Source organism: Saccopteryx bilineata, chromosome 1, assembly GCF_036850765.1.
Source record: "Saccopteryx bilineata isolate mSacBil1 chromosome 1, mSacBil1_pri_phased_curated, whole genome shotgun sequence".
In the NCBI taxonomy this organism is placed as follows: Eukaryota; Metazoa; Chordata; class Mammalia; order Chiroptera; family Emballonuridae; genus Saccopteryx; species Saccopteryx bilineata.
In genome coordinates, this window is record NC_089490.1 from 102,351,526 (window position 1) to 102,375,832 (window position 24,307).

A 24,307-nucleotide genomic window follows, 5' to 3' on the forward strand; every position below is an offset into this window, starting at 1 on the left:
TTTTCCCTAAAGGATGTTTGCTTCTTATTATGAGAGATTAGAAATAGTTGCTGTTGTTGATATCTCCAAAATTTGTCTGGATTAACTATGGCGTTGTTATTGCTTTCAATTTGGGGTTGTAAGACTTGCCTCAAATCAACTCAGTAAGTTTAATATATTTTAGGGGAAAAAATAACTTATTTTAAAATTGAGAGAGGATATTGGTATTACTTGTACTTATACTTAAAAACATTTATTTTCACGCAATCACAGGCTACAAAGTAATTAAGTATATAGTGCAGAGATATTTGTCTGAACCACTTCAGAATAAGTTGCCAATCATATGCCCATCACCCCAAAATACTTTAGTGTATATTTCTCACTAACAAGGACACTCTCCTACACAACCATGTGCTGTACTGAGATTCGGGGTGTTAACGTTGGTACAGTAGTACCATCTGATACTCAGACCACGCTCAGGTATTGCCAGTTATCCCAGCAATGTTCAGTTCAGAATCATGGGTTTCATTTAGTTGTCATGTCTCTTTAGTCTTCACTAGTCTAAAACAGTGTTTCAGTCTTTGCTTGCCTTTAATGACCTTGACTCTTTTTGAATATTACCCATCAAGTTTTTTGTGGACTGTCCCTCTAGATTTGCCTGATGTTTGCTCATGATTAAATTCAGATTATGCACATTTGGCGGAATATCACAGGGGGCTGCTATGGTTTCTCACTGCATCCTGTCGGGGCATATGACCTTAATTTGTCCCATTATCACTGGTGTTCACCTTGTCACTTGGTTAGGATGCTGTCTGTCAAGTTTCTCTACTGTAAAGTTATTCCTTTCCCCCCTATATAATAAGTGTTTTAGGGGGAAGTACTTTGAAACTGTAAAAGTCTCATTCCTCACCCAAATTCTAGTTTATTTATTTATATCTATATGGACTTAGAGTTGTCTGTTTTAGTCAATGTGTTATAATCCATTTATATCATTATTTTGATGTTTAAATTGCTCTTGATTTAGCCAGTGGAAGTCCCTTCCGGCTGGCTTGTGTCCATGTGGCTGTCCTCTTCATTCTTCGATCACTTCTTTGCTTTCTAGTTGAAGAAGTTCCATCCCAACACTGTAGGATTGATCTCGTTTCCTCCCAGCCCATGTTTGTACCTTCCTCCTTAGGCAGTGAGGAGTCTGGCTCCCTTTGAAACATCTCCACATACACACCAGTCTTCCAGTGTTGCTGCCATCCTGTCTGAGCTGATGTTCTTCTCAGCCCACTGGAGTTTGACACCCTGCACTGGGACCATTCCCTCTGTCCCCAGTGGACAGCCTCCTCATATCCCACTCAGCGGTCTGACACTGGGTACAGAGCTGTCCCCACGGGTGGGCACCCTCTCACTGCATTCAAACTCTGACTCTTCACTTCAAGCTCCTCTCCTGCAAGAACCCCTGTCACTTCACCTGGGCCATGTACCCCTTTCTGCATTGAGAACTGATAGTCATTTCTCCAAATAATAGTTGTTGGAATGGAATGGTTGTATTAAAGCTTTTGTAAAATTTCAAAATTTATAAGTGTTAGTTTGATAGTATGCTAATGTCAGTTTTTATTCTAAACCAGGAATTGGCCAGGTAATAAATACTTTTGGCTTTGCAAGTCAATAGGTAAATTCAAGGCGATTATACAGGTACTTATATAACAAGCCATTTTAAAATGTAAAAACCATACTTAGCTTATAGGCCATACACAATCAGATGGCAGACCAGATTATTTAGAATATTTTTTCAGATAACACTCTTATTATGATTTAGTTTACAAAATGCCATTTACACATTCATTCCATCATTTATCTATTATTCAGCAGATGTTGCTAGGTCCAGTGCTAGATAGTACAAAGATGTATCTTGTAAGGCAGTGTTATTAAAACCCGTTTTACAGCCAAGATGCTGAGACTCTGGTCAAGTAACTGGTTAAACTTAACTTTATCTGACAAGTGAAATAAAAATATACCTTGTTGATTTTTATCCTCTTGGCTTGATAGTAGAATCTTTTCGTTAATTAGGAGTTCACTTACATTTACCACAGCATTGAATATGGAAAATGCTTCAAGTATCTCTACTAATAGTTTGCTTCTAGTTTATATACGTACTTTCTCTGAGTGGCTGCAGTTTTGTATTTGTTATATTATATATTGTCTATAATTCTTCATTTACGTATAGATGTGGGTTATGCTGCCTTACCAAGGTTGCATCCATTCATTTGGTTGGTGTTTTTTCTAGGTGTGGTTTGGAGAAGACCTGCCTCTAAGTCCACGGAGCCCTCTGACCCCCAGACACGGGCCAGGTTTGGCTGATGTTTGTCAGTATGACGAATGGCTAGCTGTCAGGCACAAAGCCAGCCTGCTGCCCATGCAAGAAGATCTGTCAATCTGGTTGTCTGGTTTATTAGGTAAGACGTGAAAAGACACTTCAAATTGTATTCTCTTATTCAGTAAATATTTGTTGAGCACCTTATCCTTTGTCAAGGAGTAATTGTTCTAGAGACCCTTAGGGCTTGAATGGTATCGAAGTTTGAGATTTAAAGGAAGAGGTCAGTAAGCTTTGCATGATTAACATTGTCACTTTTAATGTTAAAATCTTCTTTTTTCTTAAGTATATAGGTTTAATTTTGGGATCTACCGGGGTTTTTTTGCCCTTGATCTTGTATAAGGTATGGGATTCTGAGTGGAATTCATACTGCCGTTTAAGTGATTATTCTTCCTCGGACATTGAGAGGTAGAGGCAAGTGAAGCCGGAGGAAGTGTCAGGTTGAAGAATGTCTGGCATCATATTGTTTTGTTCAGTTAAACAATATGACATATGCTCCGAACTTTCTCTACAGAACAATATTCTTCTTTTAATGCAGAATGTCATGTAGCATTGCAGGGTTTTGTTAAAAGGAATGCATAAAGTTCATCTCTGGCCTGCCCCAGGTATTTAAAAACACAGCAAACACTCACTTCTGGTATCAGTCTGATTTAGAAAATTTTAAAAGTTTTTTATGTACTGAAGTTTCTAAAAAAGGTATTGTAGAGGTAAAATGTTAGTATTCCCTGGGTGTTTGTTATGTTATCTTTAATTTTTTATGTCACCACAAAATCCATCTTATTCATAGAGAATTTTTCTTTTTCTGTGTAAGCCAGTGGCTCTCAAATTTTTTGAAGTTGGGACGCATTTAAAATCCTACAAATAGTTGTAGGCACACTATATACAAATTTCTGAGAAATATGTTATAATAATTAAGTCAAATATTAAAGAAAAAAATATAAAGTCCAAGCGTGCTTTTATGGTAATTAAAAGAAATAAATACGACAAAATTAAATTTATTCTGACATTAAAAAACGTTTTTAAGTTACATTTTTTGAGTTATGCTTTTTAGAATTCGTAAAAAAGAAGGGTTAAAAATTTTTTTAAATGACAAAAAAGTTATCTTTATATATATATATAGATGCGTTCTTAGTAAGATTTAGTAAATTCGGCAGGTCCTGGTGCAAATGTGTTAAGTTTTTTCATTCTTATGTTTATGAGAAACATGACCCTGATGTGTCCTAGTGATTTCTTCAATGTTTGGGCATATATTTGAAAGGCAAACTCTCATTTCCTCGTCAATACATTGAAGAATTCCTCCCTTTTTACTCTTAATTGTGTTGAGTGCAGAAAACCCCCACCATACATATCATCTTAACTTGACACCAAACAAAGGATAGAAGAAAGTTGCCTCCAGTCTTTCCGGGCAACATGGGGGTAGTGTAAACAATCCAGCACCACAGCTTGACAGCCTTTTGCAACCTAATCAGGCAAGTGAGGTGGGAGGTTGGGCAGACTGTCAGCTTATAGCCAGTTCTCCACACCTCTGTCCCCCAAACATCTAAACTCCAAAAACTCTGTTGGTTTTTTGGTCCCCAACAGGCACATATTTCTCTGAAATACCATAGGTCGCACCTGGAAATCTTCTAGGGCACACACTTTGAGAACCACTGATATAAGCAATAGTAATGTTCAGTGAATTAAAACCTAACTTTAATGGTGAGTATTGGAACAGAAAACACTTTGGCCTTTTAAAAATGTAATAAAAGACATCAATTTTCTTAATTTTTTTCTGTACTTTCACATCACAGACTTTTTTGTTTTAGTCGTCATTTTTTAAATTTGACAGTCTCTGCTGTTTTAACTGTATTTTCTAAGAGTGAATAATTGTAGTCTGATCTGATATTTATCTAATATTTCAGCCCTAATCTAATTACAGTTAAAATTTAGCCATATTATTTGAATTTACTGTTTCTAGAAGAATCTTAACTTTGAAATATGTTTTTAGGTATTGACGTTAAGGCAGAAAGATTATTGGAAGGACTTGATAATGGAGTACTATTATGCCAACTGATCAATGTTCTTCAAAACATGGTGAAAACGGGCAGCTCTGAAGAACCAGGGGTAAGTAGGTGTTTGACAGTACTGATTTTTATACCTTGGTACCTACTAATTATTTACGTACGTTTCTTATTATCTCTACAAGGTTGTAAGTTTCCACCCCAGCTGTCTATAAGACTTTGGATAATTAATCAATTTTTTTGAGAATCTAGAAAAATATTTTTACTTATAAAGTAGAGGTATTAACATTGACCTGTAGAATTTACTTGTAAGGATTCAGTGAAATTAAACGAGATAATCTGTAGATGCTGTTTAGTTTAGTGCCTAAGTGCATAGTAAATATCCAGTAGCTAGCTCTTCTTGGCAACAATACTGTAGGATTGTTGTGAGAATTCAATGAGAAAGGAGCTGTGTTTCCTAGTACGCAGTTAGGAGCCATCATCATCATCAGCTTTGCATTCTTCACATATTGCCTTGGTGCATAAATTCTAAAAATACTGGTCGAATGAGGTAATAAGTTTTTAGCCAGTTTTTTCTCTGTTGATCCTCAAGTTATAATTTGAAACAGATAAGGTTTTCTCTCTTTTCATCAAATGTGTGTTTTCACATGGGGTCACACAGTGAAACTCCCATGGACACTCACAGTGTTGGTGAAGTATGATGTATCATTTTTTCCTGTGGGACAGTGGGTGATAATATCACATTGAAAATAAAGCCCATTCTAAAAAAAGTGAGATTAAGAAGTACAGGTTGGTAGTTACAAGAGAGTCATGGGGATGCCAAGTACAGGAATACAGTCAACAATATTATAATAACTGTGTATAGTTCTAGGTGGGTACTGAAAATATCAGGAAGGAGGGGACACTTTGTAAGGTATATGATTGTCTAACCACTATACTGTACATCTGAAACTAATACCAAATAATATTGAATGTAATATGTAGTTGAAAAATAAAATTTAGAAAAAGAAAAGAAAGCACATACTGTGATTTATATGATATTTCTACTTTCAGGAATTTGTTCTAAGGAAAAATATCACAAATCTACAAAAACGACTATGCAAAAAATTTGCAGCAACCTAAATGCTCATTGGTAGAGAAATTGTTAAAAATTATGGAACCTAAACACACTGGAATATTGTCCATTCACTCATAAGAAATGATTTATTTTAATCTTTTTTTTTTTTTTTTTTTTTTTACATTTTGCTAGAAACTCAAATGCCTACAATTTAGCATTGTGTGCACAAGCACATGCACACATCAATCCGATTGCAGACTCTGTTTATATTACATTCTGTAGGTACAGAAACCCACTAAGTATACTGTGCCTGGAGATGTCTTGCTAAACTGTGAGTGACAGGATTACAGTTGATACTAACCATTTTTTTATTTGGCCGTATTGTTTGATTTTTTTTTTTTTTTTTTTTTTTTTTTTTGGCAATGATCATATATTCTGTATACATTAGGAAAACTCATAAGGCTATTTTAATTCTGGAAAATAATAGCAACAGGAAGAATATATAAGGAATGGAAAATAGTGGTTATTTATAGGGAGAGGGAGGAACTGAGGTGTGGAAAATAGTGGTTATTTCTAGGGAGAGGGAGGAACAGAGGTGTGGAGGTTGGAGAGAGATATGGTGTGTCCACTAGTCCAGAGCAGTTTTAAAATCATGTACACGAATTGCTTATTCAAGTAAAAATTTAAATTAAAATAAAACTAAGAACTTCCCAGTCTCCTCAGGATTGTCTAAATACTCTTGGTTCAGATATTCAAAAAGATGGGGTTCTGTAAAACTTATTAGATCATCAGTTTTCAAAGAACTTGAATTAAGAGTGAGCTACGACTTCCTTATTTGATAGTCTTCTCAGGAAACTCAAACAATTTATGAATCTAGAAATAAGGAAGTGGGCAAACACAGGGGTGTCTATTAATCTGTAACAGGGCAGTAATTTTGTGTTTGTATTGAACTATGTATGGAGGGACATACTATAGAGATGTGCTTCTTTGGAATTATTAGACCATCATTTTTCTTTTAGCAAGAGAAACAGAGAGAGAGAGAGGGACAGACAGACAGAAAGGGAGAGAGATGAGAAGCATCAATTCTTTGTTGCAGCACCTCAGTTGTTCATTGATTGCTTTCTCATATGTGCCTTGACGGGGGTGAGGGGGCTCCAGCTGAGCCAGTGACCCCTTGCTCAAGCCAGTGACCTTGGACTTCAAGCCAGCGACCTTGGGCTTAAGCCAGCAACCATGGGGTCATGTCTATGATCCCACGCTCAAGCTGGCAACCCTGCACTCAAGCCAGATGAGCACTCAAGCTGGAGACCTTGGGATTTCAAACCTGAATCTTCCGTGTCCCAGGCCAATAATACTTCTATCCTCTGTGCCACCTCCTGGTCAGGTTATACTGTCATTATTTAATTTTTGAAAGATTCTTATGTCATTTAAAAAAGAGTTTAGAAATGCTTGAACCTACTGCTAATCTTAACTAGACTGTTTCTGAATATACTGAAAGGAGAGTAAAATAAAATAATTTTGCAGCTACCTGTTTCCTTTAAGGTTATATACTTTTTATTTACATTCACCGCAATGAGTATTTTAGTGATATTAAAAAGGGTGTCTAATGAAAATACCTTTAATGCATTTTTGAAGTTACCCTTTTGCCTTTTCCAGAATTTTCCAATGGGAAAAGTTCCCTGTAAGAAAGATGCTGCCTCAGGTTCTTTCTTTGCTAGAGACAATACTGCGAACTTCCTTCGCTGGTGTCGGCTTCTTGGGGTTGATGAGACTTACCTCTTTGAATCTGAAGGTTTAGGTAAGTGTTGCTGCCGTCATTGTTGTGTTTAATGTTTATTAGGATATTTTTGTATCCCTTTGTTCCTAATTTCTGTTTCCAAATAAGGACTCAAATGTCACATATTATTTTTCTAGAAAAATTAATACTTTAAAAATATGTAAAAAAGATGAGATAATATGATTCTAAATAAAATATATTAAACTTTTCATTTATAGTTAAAGATTTTATATATCTAGAATGCCCAAGGACTATTTTACTTCCTAAATGAACTGGCGACAGGGACTTTCTGGATGAAAGCTTTACTAATTCATGTTTTCATCAAGAATTATTCTGCCAAGTCTACATGACAAGTAATTCCTCTTTAACAAGATAATTATAGAAATACGGAAGTCTAAATGATGTATGTTCATGGTTTTAGATTTACCTTGTAAACAGCAGCTGCCTACTTGATTATCTAAATGGATTAATGTTTTTGACAATATATTTGAAAAAATCATGCTATACTGAAGAATTATTGACACACTCTCTGTGCTGAGACTAAAGTGGAAGCTAAGCCTTAGCCTATATATATTTCCTCAAAGCATTTATATATGTATGTACATATATATCTCTGTTTCTGTATACATGTGTGTGTATAACACACAAATACAGAATTTGTAATGTTTTGATAGGAGCAATAGCATTCCAAGAGCTGGTTGTGGGAGTTGTATTCTTTTTTTTCCCCCGAAGTTAGAAAAGGGGAGGCAGTCAGATAGACTCCCGCATGCGCCTGAATGGGATCCACCCGTCACGCCCACCAGGGGTTGATGCTCTCCCCATCTGGGATGTTGCCCCTTTGTAGCTGGAGCCATTCTAGCACCAGAGGCGGAGGCCATGGAGCCATCCTCAGCGCCCGGGCCAGCTTTGCTCCAATGGAGCCTTGGCTGCGGGAGGGGAAGAGAGAGATAGAGAGGAAGGAGAGGGGGGAAGGGTGGAGAAGCAGATGGTCACTTTTCCTGTGTGCCCTGGCTGGGAATTGAACGTGGAACTTCCACACACTGGGCCGATGCTCTACTGCTGAGCCAACCGGCCAGGGCCAGGAGCTGTATTCTGCCCTGGTGGAGAGAAGTATTTTATCACTGACATTGTTTAGAACTGATGGTTCATGATGATAATAAAGAGCAAATTGACTTTTAGTTGGTTTTATTATTGTTTTAAAATTCCCAACTGACATTCACACCCTTGTTGTCTGCACAGAGAGTAGCTGCTCCCAACCCTACCCATTCATTATGCCTCCAGATGTTCCTATTCACTGTAGAAAAAAAACCAAATGGTAATTGATTAACGTTTTACTCTCAGTTTGAACCGTGCTTTAATCTAGGTGTGCTGTTCACTACTGACATGTGCTTGGTTTAATGGCATATATGGCTTCTGGAGATCAGAGGAAAGAAGAAAATGCTTTTTTAGTTTCCAGTTTATTTTTGCTGAAAGGATATAAGATTGTATATTTCTCATTCTCAGTGGAAGGCATCTATCTTCTAACTGTGCAGACAGTCAGTGTAGGACTAAATAAAACACTGCCAATAAAATTAATTCATTTCTAGGCATTGAGCTGATGAGCTAATATCTTCACTTTCTAAAGGTCGCAGAGATGTGCCTCTTCATTTTTTATATTTTGCTAGTAACTCAAAGCAATTAAAAAAATAAATACACTGTTTAAAGGTCGTGGGAGTTGTCTAAGTGTTCAGAGAAGAAAGCGTAATAAAAATTTCAGGATCAATTTCTTTTGGTGTGAATTTGAAACAGGCCTTTTTGTTGCTTTGTGCTTGGGGTATATAGTAGATGTTATTCACGAATCAAAGAACAATTCTCATTCTCATTCAGGGAGTCAGTATATGTGCAATTTATTAACCATCACCATTTTTATATTAGGATTCAGGAGCTGGCTATAGCTTTTAACTCTGAGGTAAAGAAAGTTAGATGATCCACAGCTACCATATTAGTACATTTAGCACTAGTTCTAATGATTAGGAGGTTTTTGTTTTGTTTTATTTTTTTAAGAATCTCTGTTTGAACTGTTAGGCTTAGCATTTGGGTCCCTTTTAATTATAAAAAGTAATTGTGGTAAGATATACAGAACAAAATATACCGTTGTAACTATTTTTAAGTATATGAGATGTGTTTTTTTTTTTTAGCATTAAAAAATGTTAAGATATACTTCATGTAATAGAAAGTTCATCATTTCAAAATGTACCCTTTAGTGGATTTTATTCTGTTCCTTGTGTCATGCAATCATCACCACTAATTAACTTCAGAACATTTCCATCTCTCGCAAAAGAAAACCCAGACCTGTTAGCAGTTAGTCCGAATTATCTTCTCCCAACTTTCATCTTCTAACAACCACAGATCTCCTTTTTCTCTTTTGAATATTCTGGATGGAGTCATACAATATGTGGCCTTTTGTGTCTGGCTTCTTTAATTATCATGTGGTTTATTTATGTTGTAGCCTATAACAGTACTTCATATCTTTTTATGGCTGAATGGTATTCCATTGTATGGATAGACCACATTTTTAAAATTTATTATCAGCTAACAGATATTTGCTTGTTTCTACTTTTTGCTCACTATAAATAATGCCGCTGTGAACATTTGTGTACAAGTTTTTGGGTAAACATTTGTTTTAAATTCTGTCAGGGTAACTACATTTATCTTTTTGAGGAAATACCAAATTGTTCACACTGTCCATACCATTTTATGTTCCCACTAGCAATGCACAAGGGTTCCAATTTCTTTCTTTTTTTTTTTTTTTTTGTAGTTTTCTGAAGTGAGAAGCAGGGAGGCAGTCAGACAGACTCCCGCATGTGCCCGACTAGGATCCACCCAGCATGCCCACCAGGGGGAGATGCTCTGTCCATCTGGGCCATTGCTCCATTGCAACTGGAGCCATTGTAGCACCTGAGGTGGAATCCATGGAGCCATCCCCAGAACCCGGGCCAACTTTGCTCCAATGGAGCCTTGGCTGCAGGAGGGAAAGAGAGAGACAGAGAGAAAAGAGATGGGGAAGGGTGGGGAAGCAGATGGGCGCTTCTCCTGTGTGCCCTGGCTGGGAATTGAACCCGGGACTTCCACACACTGGGCTGACGCTCACCACTGAGCAAACTGGCCAGGGCCGGGTTCCAGTTTTTTAACCTTTTCTCCAATACTTGCATTGAAGATTTTTACATCTATATTTGTAAAGGATATTGTTGGTCTTTAGTTTTCCTGTGATTTTTTCTGTTTGTTTTGGTGTCAGTAATATTGGCCTCATAGAATGACTTAGGAAGTGGCTCCCTCTCCATCTACTTGTTTTGAAAAGTATAAGAAAGCTATTAACACATGATCCTATGCTAAAGATAGGTTAGAATAAAACTGAGATGATACATCTCTTCAAATAGTATCTCCTGTTGAGAGATCTGAATTATAAATAATTTAATGTTATTTAAGCCTTTGTTTTTTTTAGAATTAAAATGCTATACAAATAAGGGTGCATGGTAAGTTTTCTTCCTCTTGTTAGCCGTTTTAAAATTAATTTATGGAGGATAATATGTGGAGAAAACAAAAAAATGTCTTTTCTAACTGTCCAAACAAGTATTGTCTTCATCATTGTTTTACTTTTTCTATGCCGGAAATATATTTCTCTATTTCATTTTCCCCCTTAAAATACGTGCTTTTTTATTTCCTCACAGTTTTGCACAAAGATCCGAGACAGGTATATCTTTGTCTTCTTGAAATTGGTCGAATTGTGTCAAGGTACGTATTCCACAATACTTCAGAATTTCAGTGTCGTAAAAGATTTTAAGCTACTTTATTTTAGCTAGACCACTTCTATAAATAAAAGAAAATAATTTTTGTTAAAGAACTTAATTTTGTATTTTTCCTATTTTTTTTCCTGTTTCTTTATTTTCTTTAATCTGTTCATGTGAACTCTGTCACGTGTCCCCATCTGGTTGCTCATATAACTTGCCTTCATTTAATGTTAAACTGTGAAAGTGGTTACTTAAAACTTTTAGATTAAGAGGCCCTGGCCGGTTGGCTCAGTGGTAGAGCGTCGGCCTAGCGTGCGGAGGACCCGGGTTCGATTCCCGGCCAGGGCACATAGGAGAAGCGCCCATTTGCTTCTCCACCCCTCCGCCGCGCTTTCCTCTCTGTCTCTCTCTTCCCCTCCTGCAGCCAAGGCTCCATTGGAGCAAAGATGGCCCGGGCGCTGGGCATGGCTCTGTGGCCTCTGCCTCAGGCGCTAGAGTGGCTCTGGTCGCAATATGGCGACGCCCAGGATGGGCAGAGCATCGCCCCTGGGGGGCAGAGCACCGCCCCTGGTGGGCGTGCCGGGTGGATCCCCGTCGGGCGCATGCGGGAGTCTGTCTGACTGTCTCTCCCTGTTTCCAGCTTCAGAAAAATGAAGAAAAGAAAAAAAAAAAAAAAACTTTTAGATTAAGAATAATGTAAGAGCGTGTTGTCTTTTAGAATTTCAAGGCAAGGCAAGTCCTCTAGACATAAAGAACTGATGAGAAGGTTGAGCCTGTGTCCTCCCGACCTGGCTTAGCGCCGCCTTTACTCACCAGCTGGTTTTTAAGGTGCCTTTCAAAATCCTTGGTTTAATATTGATAGCATCCAATCATCCAAATTGATGACGTTTTGGCAACCTGCGGGACATTAAAAAGCATCTGCAGCTATCCCAGTGAAACGTTTGGTAGAAAGGAGTCATACAGACTTCATTTAAAAATAAAATATAACCCATTGTGACAGGCAAAGAAGTACTCTGGTAAGACCTTGTTTGAATGATGTGATTTCCTCATTGGTTTTCAGATATGGGGTGGAGCCACCAGTATTAGTAAAACTTGAGAAGGAAATCGAGCTAGAAGAGACCTTACTTAATACTTCTGGGCTTGAAGAGTCCATCAGTATCCCAAAATCATGCTGTCACCATGAAGAGCTGCATGAAGCTGTAAGTAATTGTTACACTTTCGACCACGATGTGTTCATCTCCTAGTTTGCCACGGGTGACGCTGTGTTAAAAAAGAAAATGTTTCTTATTTAGAATATACACAAGTACTAATTTCTTCTCCCTGCTGAGTTTAAGCGCTATATGATAAAGGTGACTTTTTGTTCCTTGTGTGTAGTGAGGAGTGCAGTTGTGGATTCCAGCCTTGAAGGGTACCATGGGTCACAAGAATTCATTGATTCTTCTTCTTCTTCTTCTTTTTTTTTTTTTTTTAACATAGTAGTGTTATCTGATTTACAAATTATAGGGATTATTCTTATGGTCATGTAGAAAGTTATCTTGGTTTTATTGTAATAATCCACGCATAAGATGAGAACATGAACTCAGTCAGTAATAGTGGAAATAAAGTAAAAGGACCAAATATGATATGTTTAGAAGGGAGAATTGACAGGAACACTAATTCTGATAGGAAGGGCAAAAACCTAGGATGATCACGAAGGTGTCTAAGTAAAGGACACACTGATACTTGAAGAATATAGGTGGCAGAAAAACTGTGAGAACAAATTGATGGTGTTTTCTCTGTACGTTCCCCCTGACAGAATATATGCAGACTTGTTAGATTGTGGGTCTCAACCAGAGTGTCTTCTTAGCTCTGTTGATCATTACGTCAGTAGAACTGGTTAGGCTGTGCATCTTCCGCAGTGACTGTAGTGTAATAAGGGATAGAGGTGAACTGAGTATCAGACATTTTTCTGCTTAGGCTGTTGCTTAGATTTCTTGGTCTTTTTTGGATTGCAGTAGTTTCTAAAAGTGCTGAATATACAAAATTATTTAAGAAATAACAAGTCATTCCTAATAAACATTTAGAAAGTGTGGGTTTGATTGTTTTGTTTAATGTAATAGTCTATAATGAAACATTTGGATAGCCTTGAAAGATAGATTAAGAAAATGTCAGCCTAAAGCTCTTGCTGGTTAGTGTTGTCCCAATATGACAAGGTTGTGGGTTCAGTCCCTGATCAGAGCACATGTAGAAAGCAACCAATGAGTACACAACTAAGTGTAGAGTGACAAATGAATGCTTCTCTCTTTGTTTTTCTCTCTGTCTCCCTTCCTCTCTCTGGTTCTCTAAAAAAAGAAAAATCAATCAGCCTGACCAGGTGGTGACATAGTGGATAAAGCATTGACCTGGGACACTGAGGACCCAGGTTCAAAACCCCAAGGTCGCCAGCTTGACCACAGGCTCATCTGGCTTGAGCATGGGGTCACCAGCTTGAGCATGGAATCATAGACATGACCCCATGGTCACTGGCTTGAGCCCAAAGGTTATTTGCTTGAGCCCAAGGTCTTTGGCTTAAGTAAGGGGTCACAGGCTCAGCTGGAGCCCCCCATGTCAAGGCACATACGAGAAAGCGATCAATGAACAACTAAGGTGCCACAACCCCAAGTTGATACTTTTCATCTCTCAGTTTCTCCCCCTTCCTGCCTGTCTGTCCATCCCTGTCTGTCCCCCCCCCCCCTCTCTGTCTCTCTCGCAAAAAAGAAATAAAAAGAATCAATAAAAAAATGTGTCAGCCTAAACAACTTTATTAAGCCAAAATATATAAGGTCTACCGGAAAGTTCTGTCCGTTTTTGGAATAAAACAAAATACAAATTTTTCTTACCATCAATAAGCTTTATTAAATAATATAATTGCCATTATTATTAATGATTTCTTGCCAGTGTGAGGGCAATTTGTATGTCCCATTTTTGAAAAATGTTTTATCTTTTGATGCGAAAAATTGAACCAGTGCTTGTTTGATATCTTCTTCATTTTTAAATTTTTTGCCCTTCAAGAAATTTTGTAAGGACAAAAACAAGTGATAGTTGGAGGGTGCTAAGTCTGGGGAATATGGTGGATGCGACAGACATGCTTCTGTAGCATTTCTTCCTTGTTGAAATTTATAAAAATTACGGTGGCGTAAATGAACCTTATCAGTAGCCATGGGTACACTATTGCTTCACACATAAGACTAACGTGAATCAACTTTGTTTTAGTTAATTTGCTACATCAGTATGTATACATTAAATGATAAAAATAGAGAGGCACACATGCGCCAAATAAACGTGCTTACGTGTCGAAACTTGTGATAGAAATGGACAGAACTTTCTGGTAGACCTTATATTTATATAAATTATCTTATTGATTTGCATGATGACAATATCAATATGTGATGCAGTGATCATGTAAGTAGGTAAAAACAAAAGTTATTTAAAATTTTATGTAATCTAAAATAAAGATAACTAAATAAAAAGGAAAACATTTGGAAGATATTTTTTATTAAATAGAAAATACAGTGCATTAATTTCCCTGTTATGTAAAGACCATATACGGTTTGATAAGAAAATATTTCCAGTAGGTAAATGGACAAGGACTGTTGTTCATACTAGAAGAAAGAACAGTATTGAAACTTGCTGCTAATCAAGAAATCAGATACACGATTTGCCCATTGGCAAAATTTTTTGAAATTATGAAACCTGGTGCTGGTAAATTCCGATAAAACTGTACTTTGGGATTGCTATTGGCAATGAAAAGTAACGTAAACTTGAAAAAAAAATTGACAAATGGATATCAAGAGCCACAAAAATGTTGCTCTTTCATTTTTATTGTAATTGAAGAGGGAGAAAAGCGTGAATAAAAGTGTATTGCACTACTATGTATAATGGTGAAAAATTGGAAGTAGTGAAATACTCTCAACTAGGGCAGTGGGTAGGCAAGCTAGGATTCATTATCTTAGTTAACTGAGTAATCATTATTTGTGAGAATTATTAAGACCGTGTAGCAACAAGAAAAATGTTTATTTTGGGTAAAGTACGTGTATTAGACAAACTGTGTAAGAACAAGGTGAATGGAAATAATTGAGTAGGGCAGTGCCTTTGCAGACACTTTTCATTTTTTTAGCTGTTTCCTTTAGTGTTATACTGTGTGCTAACCATGCATTGGGTAAAGCCAGAAGAGAGCATTTATCTATAGTACTTTTAATCTTGTAGGCACACCCCCTTATTTAGATGATGGGTTAGTGCTGATTTGTACTGTTGAATGTATGTGATATTTGTATTGTTTCAACAAAGAGAGTAAGGGACTTTTCATGTCTGCATTCTTGGAATAAAAACTAAAAAGGAAGACATTTCTCTAAATATACATATGCTATAAGAACATTCAGAGTCCACCTATGTACATGTGATCTACAGGGAACTTGGGGTCATGTTTAAAATAAGGAACAATTATTATCTGATTCATTATTTAGAATATTGTTAAGAAGTATAACACTGCAATTCTGTGTACGTGAAACCTTTATGGAGAGAAGGTAGTGGCTGAAGTATAATAAATACCTCTCTTCACATTGTTTTGGTTAGCTAGTATGTCTGTGGTTCTAGTATTATTTTTAGGTATTTTATGGATGTAGATATGAATGTCTGTGTGCACATGTGCACATATACCCAGGCAGTGCACTAGATAAACTTGACTGAATAGCTCATTTATGAAAATTCATTCTGGTTATGATTGTGGTATTTTGTTAAATGAACGATGTATACAGATACATCTGGACCCTTCTGGCCGGGCCCTGCTGAATCCACATGTGTTCATTTATTCTGGGTAGATAATTAAGACAATTATAAATTTCTGTTAGTGGTCAGCTAACTGGGCATATCTGAGGAGACTTTAACATCCTGCCTAAGTTTAACTAAATAAATTTGTTTTGATGCTCTGCACAACATGTAATTGAGAAAAATATTCATGTTTTTTTAAAAACTGCAATTTTAGGAAAACAAAATATTTTTCATGTTGGCTATGTGACTTTTTAAAAATCATATCTTAGTAGATACTTTTCATTTAACCAATTTATTTTAATTTCCATGTTTTAAATACAGAATTCCTGAATCTTTATATTCTAGTTTTTACCATTTTACAGATATTTGCTGCAACTAAAAATTCTGTAAGTTTGATGGATAGAAATAGGGTTTTCTCCCCGACTCTCCTCTCCTCAGCAGACTATTGAAACAAAGTGAGCACTTTTAGGAAAGTGCCTCTTGAGTTGAATTTTTTAGAATTTTACCCAGTCTTGGTTGAATAGATATAAATGTTTGTGCCCACTTTCTCAACAGTAACTTTAAAATAAATCTAGACATTCCTTCACAATATTAAGTTAGCACAGGGTCAAGGCACAAATGAGAGTTTTTATGTAAGCTTTATCTAACTGGCCCTGTCTTTGATTTGACACCCGTACATTAGTCCAGGGCTGAAAGTAATTCAAGCTTAATGAATTAATGGGGCTTAGTGAACGTGTTCTGCATTGACTTGACTGTCATGCACATTCACAGACTCTCTCCCGCGGTCAGTGAATGAATGCACTACAAGCCTGATGGCACGGGCTGTGTGGAGGCGGATGGAGCCTCGGGACTTCATCCCTGCCAGTGTCAATGGATTAGCTACTGTCGAATCTCAGTATTCGTCACCAAGTGAAGGAGAAGAGTAATTAAAAGTTGAATGGTCTTTAAACATTTTATCTTCGAGTTTGCTTTTCCCAGCTATCAAATAACTTTGCGTTTTAATATGAAACAAAATACTTTTTGTCATGAGCACTAATTGTTCTTTATTTTTAATCTTAGGTTAAACACATTGCTGAAGACCCTCCTTGTAGTTGTTCTCATCGGTTTTCTATTGAATACTTATCTGAAGGACGGTACCGCCTAGGGGATAAAATACTCTTTATAAGAGTAAGTCCACCCTTTATACCCTATTTGCATACAGATCTTTTGAAATTAGATTTATTGCTTTCCCAACCTCCTTTTGTTCCCCTTTTACTTTTTAAGAAAGTGGTATATTAATGAAATAATTTCACTATACAGAAAAAAATACGGAACTCTTGCTTTCATGACTCTTAACAAATTTAGGTAAGCACCCCTGTAACACAACAAACAACTAACTATAGGATAGCCAAGACTATTTTGATAGTGAATATAATTGGAGAAAAAAATCTTTTTATATCTCAGTTAACTTATTCCATTTTTCAGATCTAAAGAAGAATAATTTTTCATCATTATAATAAGAAAAATACCAAAACAATACATTTAATTAGATTAAATGTTGGCCCTGGCCAGTGTGTCAGTAGATAGAGCATCAGCCTGGCATATGAATATCCTGGGTTCGATCCCAGGTCAGGGCACACAGGAGAAGTGACCACTTGCTTCTCCCCTTCACTTCTCCCTCTTCCCCTTGCATCCAGTGGCTCAATTGGTTTGAGTGTAGCCCTGGGTGCTGAGGATAGCGCAGTTGGTCCTAGTGTGTCAACTGGAGGCACTAAAAATAGCTCAGTACCCAAGCATCGGCCCTAGACAGGGTTGCCTGGTGGATCCCAGTTGGGGCACATGCAGGAGTGTGTCTATCTCCCCCCCCTTTCCCTAAAAAAAAAAAAAAAAAAAAAAATGTCAGTAATAAAATTAAAAAGAAACATTACAGTTTATAGTAATATATCCATTTTGTCTTAAGTATAAAATCTTTTTTTCATCAACACAGCATCAGTGTATGTACCAATATGCTGATATACATGTTCATTTCCTTCCTTCACCCATCTCCAGTCTGTAACTGATTATCTCCTTTGCTGATAAGGAGACTGAAGTTTCACCTGTTCAGCATTCTATCTACTTCTGATACAAGAGCTGTTTTATTCTACATTTAGGAATATAATATAAAAGTATTTAAAAATATAAGCCTGGCCTATGGTGGTACAGTGGATAAAGCATCAACCTGGAATACTGAGGTCGCTGGTTTGAAACCCTGGGCTTGCCTGGTCAAGGCACATATGAGAGTTGATGCTTCCTGCTCCTTCCCCCCTTCTCTCTCTCTCTCTCTCTCTCTCTCTCTCTCTCTCTCTCTCTCTGTGTGTTTTGCTCTCCTCTCTCTAAAATAAATAAAATATAAAATAAATAAAATATAAAATAAATAAAATAAGTAAATAAAATATAAAAACAACTCTTTAAAAAAGGTATTTAAAAATATAATTTCATTTCATATATTGTCATTCCCTCCCCACACCTTACCCAACTCACACAGAAACACCTACGTGCAATTTTAATTTGCTTTCTTTTTAAAGGCAATATACTGTAGTGATGGTGCACAGAGCATGGGATTTGGAGTTAAGATTTTCAGGCAGTCCATACAATTGTGCAGATTTTTCTGCTTGATAGGCAGTGCGGTCTGAAACCCAGCCTGGCCTGCACAGCAGACTCAGCACGTATCGTGTCTGCATAAAGTGCTGTTGGGCTGGGCGGCCTGTGTGTCTGAGGCCAGGCCAGGCTGTGAGATTGGGACAATTCCTTTCATCTCTCAAAGCCATACTTTTCTTATCTGCAAAGAAGAACTAGTAATAAATTATATCAAGGTGTTTGAAGGATTAAATTGAAGTAATATAGATGAAAGTAATTTATTAAATTGTAAAGTACACGTTTTAGTCTTTTTAAGTTTTAGTCATTTTTATCTTTCATAATAATTTCTTTTTTTATGAGGCATTGTTTTCTGTAAATCCTCATTTATCCTTCTCTCTCTTCTCTCTTATATTCCTTCAATATTTGATTTTTCATTGAACAACATTCCCCTTGTAATTTTGTATATTAATAGTTTGGATCATTTAGGATTCAAGTTGTATGTAAATATCTTCCTTACAAATTGGAGGACACTGTTTTGTTAGTTGCGTGATTCAATATGTACTAAATTTATTATTTTAATAATATAAGGAAGAGACGGTCAGTTTATAGTAAACCTGTAGGCAAATGCTCTGAATGTCCTAGATTACAGACATCACAAATTGTGACTGCTAGCGAATTGTAACTGTGAACCTTACAGTTTTATAGCTTTGTTTTTTACTTTCTTTTGGGGGAAAGATGCTTCATGGAAAACATGTCATGGTCCGTGTTGGTGGAGGCTGGGATACTCTTCAAGGATTTTTGCTTAAATATGACCCCTGTCGAATATTGCAGTTTGCTACACTAGAACAAAAAATTCTAGCATTTCAAAAAGGAGTTTCTAACGAAAGTGTACCCGATGGGCCTACCAGAACCCCTCCGCCTCCAGAAATGAATCCCTTGTCAGCAGTCAGCATGTTTCAGAAAGAAAAATCCAAACCTGACACTCCAGTTGGGATTCCAAGGGGCAGTGAAAAGCAGGCCCGTGTACCAGGTGAGCTGCTGCCAGCATCATCCCTGCGAGGAGGTCACCTGAGCTCCCGGTCAGTCCGTCCCAAAGTGCCACATTCTCCCTCTGCACTTTCCCATCTCAAACTCAAGTCTTCAAAGGACGTAACAAAGAAACCACAGGCTCCGCCACACAGTGCGTCATCCCCACTTGCTTCTGTGAAGTTGGCAGGTAAAAGCACTCCTTCCCCAGCCTTATCAACAGCTGCACCTTGTGTGTCTGCGTCATTGAGAAAATGTATCTCATCACCCACGACTCCAAAGGCCAAGCTCATTCCAGCCCAGAAATCAAGAGATGTGCCTGAGTCTACACTTTTGCCAAATAAGTGTTCTGGAAAAGCTGAATCAAAGCATGTGAAACACAATCATGTATCTCCCAGGGATAATGCGTTGTATCACTCAGCTGCACATTTAAAGTCATCATCAAAGTGTCCAAAGCTACCTCCTCCTTCTGTCCAGTCCTCTGTGAAAATGACAAAATCTAGTCCCAAAACTATAAACACAGGGCTGGGAGCACGGTCTCAGCCTGGTGGAGCCCCGCAGGCAGGGGGAGCGCCCGCACAGAAACTGAAGTCAGCCTTGAACTCCCGCCAGCCGTTTTCTGTATCCTCAGTTGCTCCCGCAAAAGCACAGGAATCAAGAGAGAAGACTATAGTTTCAGTTGCCAAAAAGCAGCCTCAGAAAATGAATACATCCCAGAAGACAGGACCCTGCTCGTCAAAGTCCCCTGCTCGGACCCCACTGTCCATCATGAGTCTTCCCCAGTCGTCTGCCAAAGGACGTGCTGTGTCACAGTCAGCACACACTGCCACTAAGGGCCAGTGCTCAGCCAGAGGACCTCCAAAAGGTGGCAAAGCCCCAGCTCCCACCAGGAAACCACATTCATCTGCCAAGGAAGCAGTTAGTGCAGATAGGAATCCTACTGCGAAGAAAAAGGAAGACGATGACCATTATTTTGTTATGACTGGAAGTAAGAAACCTAGAAAATAAATACAAGTGTGTTATTTTAAGAAAACAAAGGAAAGGGAGTGAATGTGCTAGCTTCACATCTTAAAAGGTTTTATTTGTGATTGTCCAAATAGGTTCAGACACTAAGTACAATATTATGGGGGTTGGAGGTGGGATAGAGGTGGGCTGGTGAGGAGAGGGCTCGTTAGAATTTATCTGAATTCACCAGAACGTACCCTTTTAGGGCAGGCATTTGTAAAATCACCACAAAGTTCTTGTGAATAATAGACATTTATCTGATTTTCAGTCCAAATAATCTTTATTAATGTCTGCCCTTTAAGGGTTATGTAAAGTCAAATAACACTACTAGAGCTGTGCTTATATATAGTTGCTCTGTTTTTGAATATTAAGTATAGGTTTATATTTATATAGAGAGGTTACATACCTGCTTAGCAACAGTGGTGCTCTTAATATTAGTTACTGCATTTTAGTAAAAAAGCAACGGTTTGGCACTTGTCTTATGAAAGGCACCTAATTTAAATTTTTGATCAGGATTGTCTGATCAAACAATACTAAGTACCAGTGGCTGCTGCTGATTAGCTTGGCATTATTCTGGGTTTGCTGAAATTCTTACAACTTTTTAAAAAAATCTTTCCAAATCAGAGGGAATTGATTTTTTAACTGGCATATTAACATTGGTAACATTTTGTTACCAATATTTTTGGTTAAAAAAAAAAATTAAGTTACTGAATTACCAGATGCCAACTGAAACTTGGTAAAAATCCAAGGATTTTCATATTATTTATGAGAATTTACACCTTATACTTTAGATGGATATTGTGCAGTGTAAATGGGGAAACTGATATAGTAGCTTTTAGCATATTAAAAATATTATTGATAATGTAATTTTTTACAAGTGAAGATAAGTTTTGCATTAATGTTTAACATCAGAATTATATTTTAACAATCTTAAAATGAAGGTGACAAAGGGTCTTAGAATGGTGCTATCTAAAAATTCTATTATGTGGGTATTTTTCTTTAGATGGCATGTTACCAGTTTTAAGTAGATTCGCACAGCTACATTTAATTTTCTTTTATAAAATCATGCCGCCTTCCATTCTGCAATGGCAGGTAGCAATATACACGCATCATTTTGTGCTCTGAGTCAGATCAGGTAGGACTGCATAGGTGCTACCAGTCTAAGATGATGTTTATATTACTTTTCTAAAGAGATTGTGAATATTTAACAAGTTATTAGGGCACTTTCAGAAGTTTTAGGGGTATCCTTAATAACTTTACAGCATTATCAGTTATTACTGGTTATTAAATTCAATATGGAGGTTTGTGTTAATCTATATTTTAAACTGCAATGTGTTTTCTAAAGAAAAATAATGGTTTACACAAATGTGCAATCACAGAATACACATCTTAAGCTGACTACTAATGTTCTAAAGGGATAAATTAAGAAAACTTTGTATTAAACTAAGTGAGCTTTTGACTGAAGCATATAGTTAAAATCAAAGATACATGCAAGCCAATTTTTGGAATAATTGATGGTTTTCTTCTTGAGATAGTCACCAAATATTTGGTTTAGTTCTATTGTTGATCTGGGCACTGAGAGATAATATGTACATCTTTGAAAAGTGGAGGCAATGTTCAAGAAATGCTAGAAGCTTTAGCTTTACATTTTTAGTGATCAGAAATGTTTAGTACATCTTTCAAAGAGAAACAATTTACCTTCAAGAAGGAGTTTATTTCCTTGTAAAAGGAAATAATACTTCTGTATCAGTAACTTCTGGAGCTTAAAAAAGGATTAAATTATGTTACAGACAACCTATGAATCCAAGTAGATTTTACAATATGTAAACTTTTGTGTTGAGAGTCATCAGGAATAAATGTATCCTGCAGACATCTGGCACAAACTCCAACAATTGTTTGAAAAATCAGAAATTCATTTATAAATAGCCTTACTCTTCATCATTAGGGAATTTCTCCACTTGTATTCACGAAGAATGGATTTTTATTTATATATAGTTTACCCTTTAAAAATAAAAGTTTTTTGAAATAAACAATATATTTTCAAATAAACAAAATATATTTTCAAATACTGTTAAAGAAGAGCTAGTGTCTCTAATCATTTTCACAATTTAAAAAATATATTGTTTTTATTTCTTCTTAATAGTGCAAGACTGTAAAAACTATTTTGTATTTAATATTTAATAAGTAAATATTAAGCTTAAATTACTGAAGTAACCAGAAGAAGAAATAATGTATATGTTCAAAAAAGAATGGAATAAGTTTATTTTTTTTTGCTATAATTTGTTAATGTGACTAATATATTAAATTAATCTGCAGAGGAATATGAAATTCTGATTATTTTTACATTGTTTGGGCTTATATTAGGAGCCTAGGGCTTATAGCCTCAAAATGTCTTGATAAATTAGATTATCTCAAACTTTCCTCCCTGTAATGAGTTTTCAGTTCTTAATGGATGAGGGGAATTGTTTTGAGAAAAAAATATTACTGTGCCTTCTGCAGTCTATATATCTCCATGGGATTAAAAAATCTATTACTTCTTTAAAAGGCTTCTGTAACAGGCTGTTAAAATGTTATGATACATTCTTATATCCAGGTTCACATACTATTTGAATACAAATTTGTATAATTCATTCCTTGTGCCTGCAGTGTTTGTATCAGACTTGTATTTCAAGTATTAAAATGTAAATGTGTATACCAGTTTCTCAGTTTGCTTTTTTTGTGTGTTCTGAAATTATTCTGATTACTTAGCACATGTGAGAAATTGCATATATGAAGCATTCATAATTTGAGAATAGTTTCAATTTTATTATTTTTTAGATTTTAAAAAATTTATTTTTCTTTTCCTTTTCATTGAATGTATTGGGGTGACACTGGTTAACAAAATAATATAGGTTTCAGGTGCACAATTCTGCAACACATAACCTGCACACTGTATTGTGTGTTCACCACCCCAAGTCAAGTCTCTGTTCATCACCATTTATCTGCCCTACACCCTCCTCCAACATCCTTCACCACTCCTTCCCCTGGCAATCATACTGTTATTCATATCCGTAAGTTTTTTCTCATTTTTTGCTCAATTCTTCCACCACTCCAACCAGTCTCCCAGTCCCCCCACAATTGTCCTTCTTGTTCTTGTGAAATTTATTTCACCATATTAGATTATAAGGTTTTGCTATTAAGTAACAGTATTTGATCCCCAAGTGCTGTATTTGCTAGAAGTTTGTTTCAGTACGGCTAGACTCATATGTATTAATCTCTGAGATAACAGAAATAATTTATCAGTTATTAAAGCAGAATTCTATAGATCAAACAAGTGTATTTATAGAAAGCTGATGGTAGGAATTTTCAATTTTTATAATTCTGTTTTAAAGAAAGTTCAAAACAATGAGAATAGTCATGAAACAGTATTTCTTATTAAATTTTTCTAAACATTTGTGAATGTTAAAATTTTAAACTTAATGAAATTTTGGGGAATATTAGGAAAATATTAACAAAAAGTAAATCTAAAAATATAAAAACATTTTATTAAAGTTAATCTGTTTCCCTACAAATATACTGTTCTTGTAGGAAAGCACAATAAGAGTTGATCTTGAAGAAATGATACATGTAAAGATTTTGCTGTATGTTAATCATAGCACATTATTAATATTGGAATAACCACAAAATAAAGACCATACAGCTCCTAAAAATGATGTAGGTACTGATTTATCTTAAAGGAATTATGTGTGTTGATGAAGTGGTTTGTTTTGAGAGACTACAGTGATAAAACATTAATATATAATATTCTTAATTTTCTGTGTTTGGCCAGAAATAGTACAATACTTATTGCATGGTTTATGGGTACATGGCATGTGTTATCCATTGTAATTAACCCCTGTGTCTAGTCTTTCATGTAATACATTTTATTCAATATTGCCAACTACTTTAATATCTTTTGCTACACTATCTCACAAG

General features: G+C 36.3%; 1 protein-coding gene across 2 annotated transcripts in view; it reads left to right on the forward strand.

The window, feature by feature from the left end:
- GAS2L3 (growth arrest specific 2 like 3) overlaps window positions 1–23,037 on the forward strand; it is a 50,995-nt gene extending 27,958 nt beyond the window's left edge. For both annotated transcript variants that reach the window (XM_066262578.1, XM_066262588.1), the window contains 7 exons: window positions 2,255–2,423; window positions 4,329–4,444; window positions 7,055–7,196; window positions 10,883–10,946; window positions 12,003–12,141; window positions 16,787–16,894; window positions 19,058–23,037. In XM_066262578.1, coding sequence (XP_066118675.1) covers window positions 2,255–2,423; window positions 4,329–4,444; window positions 7,055–7,196; window positions 10,883–10,946; window positions 12,003–12,141; window positions 16,787–16,894; window positions 19,058–20,356 — 2,037 coding nt within the window. In that variant the 3' untranslated portion in view covers window positions 20,357–23,037. The remainder of the gene's footprint in view (window positions 1–2,254; window positions 2,424–4,328; window positions 4,445–7,054; window positions 7,197–10,882; window positions 10,947–12,002; window positions 12,142–16,786; window positions 16,895–19,057) is intronic.
- The last annotated feature ends 1,270 nt before the right edge of the window (window positions 23,038–24,307 follow it).